At 53.1% G+C, this 16089-nt stretch overlaps 2 protein-coding genes across 3 annotated transcripts; one reads left to right on the forward strand and one right to left on the reverse strand.

Moving 5' to 3' along the window:
• Positions 1 to 471: 471 nt before the first annotated feature.
• CIAO2B (cytosolic iron-sulfur assembly component 2B) lies at positions 472 to 2513 on the reverse strand. Of its 2 annotated transcripts, none has more exon segments than NM_001242528.1 (5): positions 472 to 680; positions 1147 to 1192; positions 1648 to 1773; positions 2026 to 2105; positions 2260 to 2513. In NM_001242528.1, coding segments are annotated over 5 exon segments (492 nt in total). In that variant the 5' UTR covers positions 2402 to 2513; the 3' UTR covers positions 472 to 582.
• An 895-nt stretch (positions 2514 to 3408) lies between these two features.
• CES2 (carboxylesterase 2) lies at positions 3409 to 13376 on the forward strand. Its single transcript, XM_005608319.4, has 12 exons — positions 3409 to 3679; positions 7489 to 7693; positions 8611 to 8752; positions 9414 to 9547; positions 9628 to 9886; positions 10164 to 10262; positions 10544 to 10684; positions 10807 to 10887; positions 11137 to 11281; positions 11718 to 11855; positions 12421 to 12493; positions 12945 to 13376. The coding sequence occupies exons 1-12, from the start codon at positions 3604 to 3606 to the stop codon at positions 13129 to 13131; spliced, it is 1680 nt and encodes a 559-aa protein (XP_005608376.2). The 5' UTR covers positions 3409 to 3603; the 3' UTR covers positions 13132 to 13376.
• The last annotated feature ends 2713 nt before the right edge of the window (positions 13377 to 16089 follow it).

Consider the following 16089-nt stretch of genomic DNA (forward strand, 5'->3'; position numbering starts at 1 on the left):
ACACAAAAAAACAAAAAAACAAAAAAAAAACCTATGACATTTTGGGGAAATTCATATGTGACTAGATATTAGATGGTGTTAGGGAATTGTTCATTCTTTGGCGAGATAAGAGAACTGTGGTTATAAAGGCTTAGGAAACACAGGATGAAGTACTCAGAAGTGAAATGTCATGTGTCTGCAGCTTACTCTCAAATTTATTTATATTATACACACACAGATAAATAAAGCCAATGTTGCAACATGTTAACAACTATTAAATCTACATGGTGGGTATACAGATGTGTTCACTACACTACTCTTTCCATTTTTTGGTATATTTGCAACTTTTCCTAATCAAACCATCAGGAGAAACTTTAAAAATGAATTGCACTCCCTTGATCCAGCCTGTACAGGCACTCACTATACCTCCCTCCTCCCAAACCTGGAATGACCCCACCAAGATGAAAGACTCTTAAGACACACTGGGAAATAAATATAAATTAAGGGTTTATTACAAAATGCAAAATGTTAGTTTCTCATTTTCAGTGATTCAAGAAAACAAGGCCATGAGCCCTGGATGGGGCTGGGGGCAAAAAGGTGGGCTCAGGAGCGGGCCGACAGGCATTGATTCACAACCTCCAGCAGGTGGGTGTTCTCCAGGGCTGCTGCCACTCGCTCCTTATCTGCAAGCTGCTTGTTGACTGGGTGGGAAGAAAGGAGTCAGGAAGGAGAGTCAAAGCCAGGCCTGCTGGCAGCCTCACCTTTAAGTCTGTGTGTATATATACACATACACCCCCACCAACAAGACCCTCCTGTCTTCTCCTTCCCAGGACCCCAAGCCTCCATCAGGCTACCCCAACCACCTGAGCCCACACCTAACCCACCTTCTTGGGGCCCCTCCCCTGGCTGTTCATGTCTGCCTGCCTCCTGTACTACAAAGCCTGACACCCTGGTCCTGTGTACTGAGAAGAGGGAGAAGGCGGGAGTGGGAGAACATGGTAAGCACAGAAGACCCAAGTCAAGTCAGGCAAGCTTCACTCTAGGCTGCCACCTCCACTGCAGAGTCACCCACCCAGTGCCCCCCCCCCCCCCAGCCACTTTGCCTTACAAACCACCATGGCCAGGGGAAGCCTCAGGGCCAATGCCCCAATGTCAGCCTACACGTACCTGCATGCTCTGAGGCATGGGTCCCTGGTGTAATGTGCACGTCCATCTGGGAGGGAGAAAGGCCAGGCCTGAGCACTCACCCACCTGTTCTACCCTCTTCTCTCTCCCCGACTCACCACCTCCTGATCCTTCTTCCTAATCATGCCTTTGGACTCTGGCTCTTCCATTACACCCCAAGCCCACCCACAGCCACTCCATCTCTACCCAAAGGCCTGGCCAACTGCTGGTGACTTCAAGGTGTGCCTGGGCCCCATCCTTGCTCCAAACCTATCTACAGCTCCCTACTGCCTTTCCTGCTACACTCCTCGCTACTTCTCTGCACATTCCAGCTCAGGCCTTTATTCTTGTCCCATTCAATTGGAAAGCCTCCTCCCAGGTTCACCTCTGCTAGTTGGGATCCTTCCAGGCCTCCCTCTGATGGTCAATGTTCAAGCTCTCCAAATCCTCCTCACTAGCAGATACTCACGCTGGCCCCGCCCCCAGGGCTCAGTTCCAGCTTACCTTGAAACGCTGGGGAAGGGATCGCAGAAGCTTGACTTTGATGGACAGCCCAATGAGAGTGGCCATGCTGCAGTGTGGAATGGTGGGTGTGAAGGCCACAGCCACTGTGCTCTCGGGGTCACTCACCTGGTTGCAGGGGGAATGTCAAGACTCGTGGCGGTCCCAGACCTGAGCCCCCTTTCTTAGTCTGTTGCTTCAGACAAGTCGTCTAACCTCTACAGACTTCAGTTTTCTCATCCACAAAATGGGCACAAGCCCCCCTTCCAAAGATCCCCTAAGGAGTCCGTGAGCTGAGAAACGCCCGCCCCTTGGTGCACAGCCGAGCCTTTCCGACTCTCCCGAGCAAATCGCTCCCCTCGGACGCCGGGAGTGACTCACCTGAACCCGGACCTGCTCTACGACGTTCAATTCTTCCAGCGTCAGGGGATGCTCCGGGTCATTGATGGAGCGAATCAGATGTGGCAAGTGAAGGAAAGGGGACTCTGCGCCTTTGCCCACTCAGAACCCTGTGCCGGGAAAGCCCGGCCCTGCATCGGCTCCACCGCCTCTTGGTCGTCACTTCAGCCCCCTCCCAGGCCCCGGACCCCGCCCGCGCCCGGCAGCGGCGGATATCGAAGATCTCGCGCGCGTCGATGCTGTCTGGAACCTGCTCGTCCTCCTCGCCCGCGGTCACCGGCCGCTCCCCAGAGCGCTCGTAGATGAGCGGGTTAGCGTTCTCCAGGAGGCCGCCCCCTGCCCCGCCGCCGCCCACCATCGCGGAACCGCTGCGGGCCACCGCCGCTGGGCACTTCCGCTCCTCCCGCCGCACTTCCGGGGAACGGGCAGGGGGGCGTGGCAGGGCGACGGGGTCGCGCAAGGGACATGCGTCCCTCCCGGCACTCGGGTTTGCGGGGAGCGGTGGCCTCAGAGTGCTCTGTGTGTAAACCCGGGAAAATGCGGACCGCTCCAGCAAAGGCACAGAGAAGGGACCCCGGCGGCGCTGGGCCGAGCGAGCCCCTGCTGGTCGGCGGAGGCCAAGGCTGGTTCTCGGGGGCACTGAAGACCGGTTTGAGAATGAGCCAGGCGTATCTTAGGCGCCACTTCCTCCGGGAAGTCTGCCCCTTAGGCTGGGCGGGCGCTCCGGTGCCCAGAGCTGCATCAATCCTGGCACAATTCATTGTGTTTCAGAACCTCCAGGTGACGCGCCTGCATCCCCCGCTGTATCTTGGGCCGGCACTGCCCTGCCAGGTCCCCCAGCGCGCGAAAGAGCAGGCGTTCTTTGAATGTTTGTCAAATGAATAAATGACCGTGAACTAGAACTTGGCGGGAGGTGGGGAGAGGGAAAGCCACGGGGTGGGGTTGGGAGTGTCCTTAAGATAAGTGCCACAGTTACATGTGCATTTTAAAAGGCGGACTGTGGCCGAGTAGGGAAGGGGCCCGTGGAGACCCTCAGACCAGGGAGAGTAAGGAGATGAAGGACCTTGAAGGCAGACCCAAGCAACTGATTCCTCATGCGGTTCCCTTCCCCCTGAAGGAAGGTCGTTACCATTTCTCCATCTATGGGAATCCTAGTCGTGCACCTCCTCAGGGAAGCTCTCCTGGGTTCCCCAATCACAGTTTATTCCTGAACACCCTTGCCAAGCCTGTGACAATAAGGAAAATGAACGCAGGTTTGAAGAGAGGGTTCTTGGTATTGCGGAAGGGCTGAAGAAGCTTCGCGGCCCTTCCAAGAAGGCCTCGGAGGGCCCGGGCAGAGAGAAAGGGGCAGTGCCTGCTCAGTTCCGCTCTGTTGCCCAACTCGCAAGTCCGCGGCCCGGACTCCGCGCACCCCGCCTGTTCCCTGCTCAGTCCAAACTCCAGTCTTGGGCGAGGCACTCCCTGACCGGTGGCCAGACCGGCTCCTGGGCAGCCCTTCGGTGAAAAACCGCGTGCCTGCAGTCGGGAGCGCGAAAAAGGAAGACGACCTGCGAGCCCGCCATGCGGCTGGACGGACTTCGCGCGCGGCTGAGCGCCGTGGCCTGTGGGCTTCTGCTTCTCCTCGTCCCGGGTCAGGGTGAGGCTCCCGCAGGGGGCGACAGGGACTGGGGTCAGACTTGCCAAGTTTTGCAGAGGCAGAACCTGTGCCTGCAGGAGGGAAGGCACCAGAGAGGTGGGCCCCACTGGAGAACGACAGCTCCCGCCCCGACGCATCCCAACGGCGAGGGGGCAGGGACCCTGAGGCACAGAGCGGGTCAAGGCTGGCCGTGGCCACACAACTCCGAGCAGCCAGCCAGCCCTAGGAGTCTAAGGAGCACCCGGGCGGGCTGGGGGGAATTCGGGACATTTCTCTTCTAGTGTTTGTGATGGAGCTGGCGCTGCCCGTGGGTAACAACAACAGCAATAATAATACCTTTCTGCCGCCATTTGGCTCTGAGTGTTGCGCCCTTGGCCAGAGGGGTGCCCAGGCACCCAGTGCGTCCCCATCCAAAGGGGCCCCATGCAAGGGTACCGGCCCTCGGGCAATCCCACTACGGAAGCCCCTCCCCCGCCCCCCGCAGCGGCCTCCCAGGCCTTCGCTTCAGCCCAGCACCGCCCCTGGGAAGGGAACGCATTGGCCTCCAGGGCAAAGGTATGTGCCCTTTGTGCAACTCTGGGTTCTCCCAGCCCTTATTTGTACTTTAAGATATGCGGGCACCGTGCCCGGGCCCTCGCAGCTCCTGGGACCCCTCTTGCGGGGAGTGACCCTCTTACTCAAACCAGCCCTACCTGTGCGACTTGACTGTTGTCTCCCTTCCGGTCGAATCTGCCCAGACATGACCGCACTCATCCCTCCCCCATGGTCCACCCAACGGGGCTTCTGCTCTTGCCCGCAGCTGACCAGGCTCTTGGAGGTCACAGAGACCTTACAGCAGAGTGATATTCTAGGTCTTGCTAACACCTCCCTTTAAAAATGTTAATAGTTTGGATTGGACCTATGGTTCAGAAGGAAATATTGACACGCCATATGAGGGCATAGGTGATGGGTCTGACCCTCTCCTGCCCCACTGAGTCCTGGCTCCTCCACAGGGACCCTCAGGGTCCCCAGGGCCTTCCACCCCTGGCCAGGAGTTTACCCAAGAATGGATGTATGCGTACATCCTTGGTTTTCACCTAAATGGTCACAGACGTCCCCCCTTTCTGGTGCCTGGCTTTTCTACTTCCTGACAGGGGATCACCTCCCCACACCCCAGTATAGTAGAGCTTCCTGCTACAGCTTAATGGAAGGGCTTCTCTTCAAGGAGGAAGCGTCCTTGATATAACTGGCCTCTGATCAGGGACATTTCGGCAGGTTTTGTCCTTCACTATAACAAACATCAGGCATCAGAGGCAGGTGGCAGCAGTGAATTTCATTGACAGACATCACTTGCTGCAAGGAACTGTGTGTAAACTTTGTGTTACTGGGGAGAGGGGTGGGCCTTTTGACTTGGAAAGGCATTGCTCTATTGCCCTCTGGGGAGCCTGACTCTGGTCTCACCCATGCCGGGCGGCATCAACCATATTGATTCGTGTTGATCTGATAGGTATAGGATAGTATACAACCCTGAGGCTCTTTTTTGGTTTTGTTTTTTACTTTTTATTATGAAACCAGGGTCAGATCTGCCAAATTCTGCAGAGGCAGAACCTAAGCCTGCAGGAGGGAAGGCACCAGAGAGGTGGGAGCCAGTGGAGGTACCACCACCAGGGGAACTACTAGCCTGACTGGTTACCCCCCTGCACCCTGAGAAACAGAGAGGGTCTGGGCTGCTCAATGCTACACAGCACAGAGGGGCTCTCCATCTGAGGCAGAAAGACTAATATAACAAACCCAATGTACCCATGATCTACCTTCAACAATTATCAAGACCTGGGCAATCTAGTTTTGTCTGGACCACTACCTCTCTCTTGCACCATTCTTTGAAGCAAATCCCAGACATCAGATCATCTGTAAATTTTTCATCTTGTTCTACTAAAAGAAAAGGAATCTGTATCACGATTCCTTAATGTAATCAGGTATCTAGTCAAACGTTCTTATTTCATATTATCTCATAAATGATATTTACAGGGTTTTTTTTAAGGTCAGGATTCAAATAAGGCTCATACTTTGAAAATTGGTAGATGTATTTCTTTTTTCAATAACAGTTTTGAGATGTAATTTGCATAGCATGCCATTCACCCATTTAAAGTGTGCGATTCAATGGTTTTTGGTATATTCGCAGAGTTTACCACATCAATTCCCCTTTCCCCCCAGCCCCAACTTCCAACCTCAGCCCTAGGTAGCCATCAACCTGCTTTCTGTCTCCATGGATATCCCAATTCTGGACATTTCGTATAAAGGAAGCATCTAGTATGTGGTCCTTTGTGACTGGCTTCTCTCATTGAGCGTCATGTTTTAAAGGTTCATCCATGTTGTAACATGTTCTGTACTTCTTTTTATTGCTGAATAATATTCCATTGTGTAGATATGATACATTTATCAGTTGACGGACATTTGAATTGTTTCCGCTTTTTGGCTACTGTAAATAATCCTGCTGTGAACATTCCATGTACAAGTTGTTGTGTGGAGACATGTTTTCAGTTCTCTTGGGTTTATACCTAGGAGTGGAATTACTGGGTCATATGGTAACTCTATGTTTAACCTTTGAAGAATTGCCAGATTGTTTTCCAAAGCACGTGCACCATTTTACCCTCTCACCAGCAGTGTATGAAGGTTCCAATTTTTCCACATCCCTACCAACAATTGTTATTATCTGTCTTTTTGATGTGTTTCGTGAGTCTCTTTCAATCTTCAGATTCCTCCTCTGCCTCTCTCTTTACTTTCCTTGTAATTTTGTTGTTGTGTGGAAGAAACCAGTTGTTTGTCTAGAGAGCATCCCCGAGTTTGGGTTTAACTGATTACATCCCATGGTGTCTTTTAACTGTTTCTCTGTCCCCTGTATAACTTGTATTTATATGCCTGTAAACTTGTATTTATATTCTAGAGGCTTGATCCAATTCGGGTTTTAGATTTTGCTTTGTTTTGTTTGGGGGCAAGACTAATTCATATGTGGTGCTGTGGACTTCAATAGAAAACACACAATGTCTGATTGTCTTGCTTTCTGTGACAAAATAAATTGTTGTCATCCCAGTCAGATTTCAATGTGCATTTCTCTTAGCACAAGTGAGGTGAACATCTCTTCATTGGTGAGAGAACCATTTAGTTGTCTTCCTTATTCCTTCTGAACATATTCTTTCACCATTTCATAGTCTTTCCCCAAATATGCGCAGCTGGTATATTTCTTAGTCACTTGTGGAAATTCTTTGTCTGTTGAGAATCTTGGCTCCTTCTCCCTTAGGTGACTTTTAGTCACTTCCTCCCTCCCTAATACCCATAGCAGGGCAGGCTGTGCTCTTTAGTTCTACTCACAGCTACACTTCTCTTTTGTTGTCCTCGTAACATCACTCTCTGTTGGAGGATGCTGTCTTTATGTCATGTCTTGCCGCCTGGAGCATGAGATTGCCAAGGACAGGAACCTTGACTGTCCACATCCCACAGTTCTGCTGCCTCATCTCACCTGGCACACAGTCAGTCGAAAGGACCTCTCACCCCATCAAGCCCATGTAACCATTGTTTGAAGCTCTGAGGACTAAACCATGATGCCAAACCCCAAGGGGCCTCACCGGGCTTGGCGGAAAAGGCGGGGGCAGGACCTAGGGAAGGCAGTGTGGTGAGGCCAGGGTTACAGGCAGGAAATTTGTAAAGCAAGTGTTTGTACATCAGGGTCCCTTGAGCTGAGCTGAGGATGGGAAGGAGGCAGCAACATTAATAGTTTGGAAGGATGGCTCATTGGCTAGACCCAACCCTGATGTCCATTTCTCTGTCCACAGGCCAGGACTCTGCCAGCCCCATCCGGACCACATACACGGGGCAGGTGCAGGGGAGCCTCGTGTATGTGAAGGGCACTGATGTGGGGGTCCACACCTTCCTGGGAATTCCCTTTGCCAAGCCACCTCTAGGGCGACTGCGATTTGCGCCCCCTGAGCCCCCTGAATCTTGGAGTGGTGTAAAGGATGGGACCTCACACCCAGCCATGTAAGCAGGGGGTCCAGGGAACTCCACGCCCTGGGGTGGAGGGTATTCTGAGCTCTGGGCCAGGCTGCAGTTTTCATTTCATCTAAACCCCCACAGCCAGTTTTCCCTCTCGGTCTGGTGGATTCCCACGAGCATTTTTCTCATGAGCATGCTGAGGCTCAGAAGGATAAAGTAACTTTCCCAGGCTCAGGGCTTGGTGCTCCAAGGGCATTAGCTCCAGGTGCTGATGAGAGGAGCAGGGACACACATCTGCCTACGTTCTAGTTATGCCATGTGTTCTCTGCCCCCAGGGGGGCTGTCTCCTGGAGGAGTTCAAGGTGGCTCCGTGAACCTTGTAGGAGTCCCTGACTCCAGCAGCAGATACTGCAGATCCCTGAGGAGTGAGGAACCCCCACTCCCCACAGTCACTGTGCCAACCAACAGGGCCAGGTACCACTGGCCAAGGGGCTGTGTATGTTCTTACAAGAGGAAACTGTATGGGAGTGATGAGGTTCCCTAAGCATCTGGACTTGGGATGAGGGGGGTCCCACTGCCCTTCTCATGAGAAGTTAACATCCGTTCATTCAGGCAACATATGCATGTGGCCTACTCCCCTGTTCCAGGCCTGTCTGGGTACAGGGGTACAGTGGTGAGTGTCAATACATATAACCAATGGTTGTCATAAAGACGGCCAAGAGTCAAGATTTCCCAGCCTTGGGAGGATTTGTATCCAAGGCCCTCACAACCTTGAGGCCTGCCTGGAAGACTGGGCTCTGTCCCAGCTTCCCCAGAGCCTGTGGCCTGTAACTTGGTAGGGACCATGTATGAGTAGGGTATCAGGGGAAGGGGGACTGAGGTGGCTGGGAGCAAATCTGGGCCCAGCATCTAGTTTTGGCCACAGCATGTTCCCTGGACTGACTGCCTGCCACGGCCACCAGGTGTCTGCAGGACGTTTCGACAATGAATTCAATAGCTCAGAAACTGGTGAATCAGTCCCTGCCTTTTACCTCCACATCCGAAGACTGCCTGTACCTCAGTGTCTACACACCTGCCCATACCCACCAGGGTTCCAACCTGCCTGTGAGTACCCAGCCACAGCTGGCTAGGGAGTGGGAGGACATTTTTTCTGCAGGAAGATTAGAAAGGACAAGATCAGCCTGGGTGCCCTGCAGTGTGGGCCCTGTAGAGAAGCTTCTCAGTATTGGGTCCGAGAGAGTGCTTCTTCCCCAGGGTGAGCAGCTCACCCCTGGGCATGGGGTCACAGGACCCCGGCTGCTGCCAGAGGTCAGAAGCTGTGGCCCTGGGATGGACCCAGGACTCACCCAACCAATTCATGCCCAGGAGACCCACTCAGGTGCCTGAGGGCTGCACTTGCAGGCAGCTAGAGACGTCAGCCATGGATTATCCATCAGGCCCTTGAGAATGGAGACCACTTTTAATTAATGTGCATGTGGCATGATCAAAGAGACACCCCTTTTCTTTCCACCTCAGAGAAGGTTCTGGGAGAAATGGAGCTAGACTTTGGTTGATGGGCCGGGCCCCAAAGTATGGGAGGCCTAGTTTTCCTGGTAGAACTTGAGCCGCCTTTGACCCAGGTCATGAAGACACCACCTTGTCCTGCTTGAGTTCAGTCTATGTGGTTGGGTGGACAGAACCAAAGCGGTGGTTCATCTAGATGGGAGCCCTGGTGGAGTTTGTGCTGGGTGGGAGCCACATAGCATCTGTGCCTCGGTTTCCCCAGGTGATGGTGTGGATCCATGGTGGTGCACTTGTGCACGGCATGGCCTCCATGTATGACGGCTCCGCTTTGGCGGCCTTCGAGGATGTGGTGGTGGTCATTATCCAGTACCGCCTAGGTGTTCTGGGCTTCTTCAGGTGAGACTGGGGATGGGCTGAGCAACGTGGGCTGAGTGGAGCCAGGCAGCCTCATGACCCCTATCCCTGCCACCTCTCAGCACTGGAGACAAGCATGCAGCTGGCAACTGGGGCTACCTGGACCAAGTGGCCGCCCTACACTGGGTCCAGCAGAATATTGCATACTTTGGAGGCGACCCTGGCCGTGTCACCATTTTTGGCGAGTCTGCGGGTGGCACAAGTGTGTCTTCGCACGTCGTGTCCCCCATGTCCCAAGGACTCTTCCACCGTGCCATCATGGAGAGTGGCGTGGCTCTGCTGCCTAACCTCATTGCCAGTTCATCTGATGTGGTCTCCAAAGTGAGTGCCCCCAACTGAGGGAAGCCCAGACCTGCTGCCTCATCTCTTACTTCTCAGCTTCCATTACTCTGTCTGGTAAATGGGGATAACAAGGACTCCCCTGCCATCAGAGTACCTTGGAAAGTGCTGCCTATCCAGGGATTGTTCAAGGGTCAGAATCCACAGACCTCTGCCGTCACAGAGGCTGAGTATCATGATACTCTGTGAGATGTGGGGTGCACCTGCCTCCAACTTGGGCGTTGGGCAAACCTCTCTCCCCTGCCTGGTCTCTTTCCAGACGGTGGCCAACCTGTCTGCCTGTGGTCAGGTTGACTCAGAGGCCCTGGTGCACTGCCTGCGGGACAAGAGTGAAGAGGAGATTCTGGCCATCAACAAGGTTGGGCTGAATGGCCACGGCTGTGGAGGAAGGGAGCCAATAGGTGTGGGGTAGGCAAGCCTGGTACCCTTCATACTCCCTGGGCAAGTTACTCCATCTCCATGCCTTCATGTCCTCACAGCCCTGGCTGGGAAACTGAGGCCAGGCCATGCTAAGCCAGACATAGGACCTCCTGGTGGCGGGGGAGGGAGGTGAGCATCCTGGGATGAGCCAGGAAGGGTTAAAAGTCACTCAGAGGGCATCAAAAAATGTCTACAACCTGACTTTGTGTGCTCCCTCAGGCCTTCAAGATCATCCCTGGCATGGTGGATGGGATCTTCCTGCCCAGGCACCCCGAGGAGCTGCTGGCTTCTGCCGACTTTCAACCTGTACCCAGCATCATTGGTGTCAACAATGATGAGTATGGTTGGCTCCTCCCTTCGGTGAGACCTAGCCCCAAGCCCCCAGGTGCTGGGGAGCCCATCCAGTGCGGGGGGGAGGGAACATCAGGCCTTCCTAGTCCAGGCCCATCCTACCCCCAACTCAAGATTCCCCCATTCCCCAGGGCGTAGGCACCTTGGACACCCAGAGGGAAATGGACAGAGAGACCATAAAGGCTCTTCTACAGAAAACAGCAGCAGTGATGGTGAGGCTCCCGGAGTCCTATCCCAATGCAGAAGGGCTCCTTTCCTGTCCTGAGGCAGGGGAAACCCATTCCTCAGATATCCAGGCCATGTGGCATCCTCCATGAACAAAGGCTGGGGCCACCCAAAGTTTGGTCTCTTACCCTCATCTCCTATCCCATCCCAGGGTCCATCTCCCCAACCCTGCCCCTGCTGCCTCCCTGCCCCTGCCAGCCTGCCTAACCTGGCTATTCCTGATCCACCTGGGCTAGATGTTGCCTCCTGAGTTTGGTGAGCTGGTGATGGAGGAATACATGGGAGGCAGTGAGGACCCCCAGACCCTCCAAACCCAGTTCCAGGAGATTATGGAGGACTCCATATTCGTGATCCCTGCACTCCAAGTAGCATATTTTCAGCGTGAGTATATCTGTAACTAAAGGTCAGACCAGCAAGGGGTGGCTCAGAGCTGCTGGTCCCAGGTGAAGTCTATTGGTGTCCAGGGCCCAACCCACATCTATTTATTGGGCCCCTGGGTGCCAGACATTGATGTTGCCTCATCTTGGTAAATCCTCATAGGTGATCTGAGAGACAGACATTTTCCCCATTTTACAGATGAGGAAACTGAGATTCAGTGCCCTTCAGTGACTTGCCCAAGACCACAAAGCTAGGAAGTTGCAAGGCCATGATTTGAACCCAGGCCCTTCCCACTGCCCCTACTCCAGCCTGGGGCTCCCTCATCCACTATCCAGATTCCAACCAGCTTCGGACCTAGCTATCTTGTCACCATGGGTGATGCAGGAAAGCTCCAGGTAAGAGGCTGCCACATCACAGCCTGTGCACCCCACCTGCCTAGGTTCCCGTGCCCCTGTCTACTTCTACGAGTTCCAGCATCGGCCCAGCCTCTTCAAGGACATCAAGCCACCCCACGTGAAGGCGGACCATGGCGATGAGGTCCTCTTTGTCTTCGGAACCTACTTCTGGGGCAACTACAGTGAGTCTTCCTGGGCGAGGTCCCTCAGAGGCTCCTCTTTTCCAGGATGTGGGATGGGACCATGGCTGGGTCCCTGAGTGAGGGTGATTGCCTTCCCTGTACAGATGAGGAAACTGAGGCTCAGAGAAAGGAGAGGATCATGTTTCCAAGATCTTACAGCTAGAAAGGCTGAGCTAGAATTGCAGTCCAAGACTCTTCAGACTGGGGCCTGTGCTCCCTCCACCTCTCCCCACCCTGACCATGGGTATCTGGCATGGGTGCAGAGGGGGGCATTTCAAAGTTTTTTCAGTGCCTTTCCAGCGTCAGAAGGCAGAAGGGAGCTTTCTGGGTCAGGAATGGGCCTAGCGTTGGGTCAGCCAGAAGCTGGGATGAATATGCAGGGTTTGGGTACGAAGAGGGCCTGGCTCCACAAGACTGTGGGGGAGCAGGCAGAGAGCCAGTGCTGGGAGGGCAGAGGAAGAGCCAGGGAAAAGCTACACCTGGGATGGTGAGTATGGGGGCAATGACCCGTGTGCTAGACTGAGGTTGGCCCTGACCTGGGCCTTTGTCCTCTTCTTCTCTGTAGTTGAGGTGACTGAGGAGGAGTGGCTGCTAAGCAGAAAGATAATGAAGTACTGGGCCAACTTTGCTCGAAACGGGTGAGATGTTGCACCCCTACTTCAGCCCCCATGGGGGTCTTGAACCCATCCAGGCTTTGCTGGTCTGTGGTGACCTCATTAGCATACATGTGTCCTTAATTGTATGATAGCCTCTTCCCCAGCTCCAGGACCCACATGGACAGAGAGGGGCCCTGTGGGTGCTAGACACTGGTTCCATCTCCAGGTGACCTGGAGGGGGAGTGGCAGTGCTATGTTACCGGCAGAGCCTCCTTCTCTCAGGGAAGGACAAAGGTTGCCCTGCCCCGTGGTGGAGTTGACACTCTAGTGGGAGGTAGCTTCTTTCCTACATCTGGAAACCTCCCCCTCTCATTCCACATGCCCACCTGGCCTGTTTGGCTGCCTTGCTTGCCCCCAGTCAGTGTGCTCAGGCCTAGGCTCCGTAGGGCTCAGAGTGACCCTCGCCCTGCCTGCTGGGAGGGCTTCTCTACAGGAACCCCAATGGTGAAGGTCTGTCGCACTGGCCTACGTTCGACCAGGAGGACCAATACCTGCAGCTGAACATGCAACCTGCAGTGGGCCGGGCCCTGAAGGCCCACAGGCTCCAGTTCTGGACGAAGACCCTGCCCCAGAAGATCCAGAAGCTGATGGAGGCCAAGGAGAAGCACACAGAGCTGTAGCTCCCTGTGCTGGGAATGAGGGGATAGGGGTGGGCTTGAGTGCAAGTAGGGGGTCTGCCAGATGTGCCAAAACACACTCAGTGAGGAGCCACAGTTTTTTCCTTCATTCACATAGCCATTCATTCATCCTTCCATTCATCCTTCCAGGAAACATTTATTAAGAAGCTACTGTGTGATGTTAATTGCCAAGCCCGCCATGGATCCTCTCTTGTCAGATACACTCAATAAATCCTCCCATAAAACTATGGATGGGCAAACGTCAATGGAAGTTCATCTTCCCCAATGTCCCACTGGGCTCCAGGCCTCATCCTCCCTTCCTCACCTCCACCCCCTCCCCAACCTCTCTCTCCTCTCCCTTAGAAGAAGGGCACTTTGGGGAATGTTGCCCACACCTGGCTCTCAGCAAGCCCTACATGCCCTCACATCTGTGAGTGGCCAGTAGAAAACCTGGACACCAGGAGCCTGGGAGCTCTCAGATCTTAGCCACTGAGGCTACCAACTACTGAGAATGTAAAAGTCCCTGTCCTCCCCCATTGTCCCCCTAGATTAAATGTCATCTATCACTGACGTTTAAGCAGCCCTCTCACTCACTTATCAGTATTCCACAGAGGTGACTGACTCCATTTTTTGTAAGAAGCAGGACTGGGCTTGTCCATGGGCCCTTGAAGCCTGGGCCAGCTATGCTGTGGCCAGGAGAACCAGGCGGCTTCCTCAGTCGCCTGCCTCCTGAAGTTTGCCTTTATTCTCAGTGGTTCTGCAGACACTGTAGGGCCTGAACTTTACACGATTGTAGCACATGGGTGAAGATGTTTATTTGTGGGATGTTTCCTGGAAGTAGGATTGAGGGGTCAGAAGGTCCAGGCATATCTAGGAGAAGAGAGTCTTGTCCCCTGGCTCCCAAGGGCCTCTCCATCCAGGGAGGTCTCCTCTTGCCTTTTGGAATTCCCCTGGCCAGCCCCACCTCCCCTGCTCCCTCTGCTGAGCATCCCTCAACGCAGGATAGGCAGACACATCATCAGTTTTCCTACTTACCTCATTGTTTTCTCTAAACGTTCCCCACACCCCCTACCCCCCATCCCCCCCACCCCCACCTCCACCTCCACCTCCATTCCCCCCACCCCAACCTCCATCCCCCCCCCGACCTCCACCCCCCGCCACCCGCCCGCCCCCGCAAAAAAAAAAAAAACCCTCTCATATTGTATCTCAGCATGCAAGGCTACCAAACTGTGTTCACCCTGCCTCTTTGTTCCACCAAAGCACTTTCTTTCTGTATAAGAGGCTATATCCCTCTTCTCGTAGACCCAGGACTCCCTCTAGGCCCCTACCTCTGACCAATTTGTCCTCTCCGGGCACTTGATTTCCCAGGGGGAAAGTTCCCCTTCATTCCCTCCGCGGCATTTAAGTCATAGAGCCTCCGTGAAGCTGGGCGTGAAGGATGGAGATTCCCGCATTGCCTGCTCTGGCCACCAGATGGCGGACAAGGATAACCTTAAGCCTGAACGGGCTTGAACTGGGAGAGGGATGGGGCTTTCCTTTTGGTGAACGCTGACTGGTGCCTAATGCTTCCCCAGCATCCTGAAGGCATTTATTGAGCACTCATGGCATGCACGCCTCAGTGTGCCTTTCAGTCCTGCTGATGCACAGCATGCTTCCCAGAAGTGCGTTCTCAGGACTAGTTTTTACGACTAGTTTTAGTAACCTTATTTTTTAACAGCTTTATCGTGGAATAATTTATGAACAATTAAATTCACCCATTTTGGGTGTACAGTTAGATACAGTTGGGTCACTGTATATAACATGCAACCACTGTCACATCAAGTTTTAGAATGCTTCTGTTGCTCCAAAAACGTCCTGCGTGCTCCTTGCAGTCAATCACTGCCTGACCCTGGTCCCATGCAACCACGGAACTGCTTTCTGTTGCTTTAATTTGCCTTTTCTAGAATGTCATAGAAATGGAATCATTTTTTACTGGTTTCTGTCACTTAACATAATGTTTTTGAGATTCCTCTAGTAGTTCTTTTCTTTTATTGAGTAGTATTCCATAAACAATATGCCACATTTTATCTATTCACCAGTTGGTGGACATTTGAGTGATTTCTGCTTTTTGGCTATTTTTTTTTTCCTTAAAGATTGGCACCTGAGCTAACAACTGTTGCCACTCTTCTCTCTTTTTTTTTTTTTCTTTCTGCTATTTCTCCCCAGATGCCCCCAGTACATAGTTGTATATATTTTAGTTATGAGTCCTTCTAGTTGTGGCACGTGGGATGCCGCCTCAACATGGCCTGATAAGCGGTGCCATGTCTGCGCCCAGGATCCAAACCAATGAAACCCTGGGCCGCCTCAGCGGAGCACACAAACTTAACCGCTCAGGCACAGGGCCGGCCCCTTTAGCTATTTTTAATAAAGTTGCTGTGAACATTTTCAGACAAGTCTTTGTGTGGACATATGCTTTTATTTCTTTTGGGTAAATAGCTAAGAGTGGAATTGCTGGGTCATATGGTGAGTGTATGTTTAACTTTGAAAGAAAACGCCAAACTTTCTTCCAAAGTGACGATACCATTTTGGCGTCCCCACCAGCCTTATGTGAGGGTTCCAACAGTTCCATGTCCTCTCCAACACTTCATCTTATCAGTCTCTTACATTTGATTAATTCTAATGGGTGTGTAGTGGTATCTGATTGTGGTTGGTTCCCTGTTTTTCTGTGTCTCTCTCCAATGCTTGCACAAGCCTATGAATCAAGGTTCACGGATCAAGGTTAAGGGAGAGAAAATGGCCCCGCCAAGGCTGCCAGAAGCATTCAGGCAGCTGCACTACTTCCTTTTGGAGGAGAGAAGTCTGAGCCTCAGGCTTTCCAGTTCTAGGTACCAGCTGGAACCCAGGAGAGAATCCGGTATCTTGTCCAGGCATGACTCTCACCTTGTTTCTCACCAAGCCAGCACTTCCAACTGTTTGATTTAG

This window comes from Equus caballus, chromosome 3, assembly GCF_041296265.1.
Source record: "Equus caballus isolate H_3958 breed thoroughbred chromosome 3, TB-T2T, whole genome shotgun sequence".
In the NCBI taxonomy this organism is placed as follows: domain Eukaryota; kingdom Metazoa; phylum Chordata; class Mammalia; order Perissodactyla; family Equidae; genus Equus; species Equus caballus.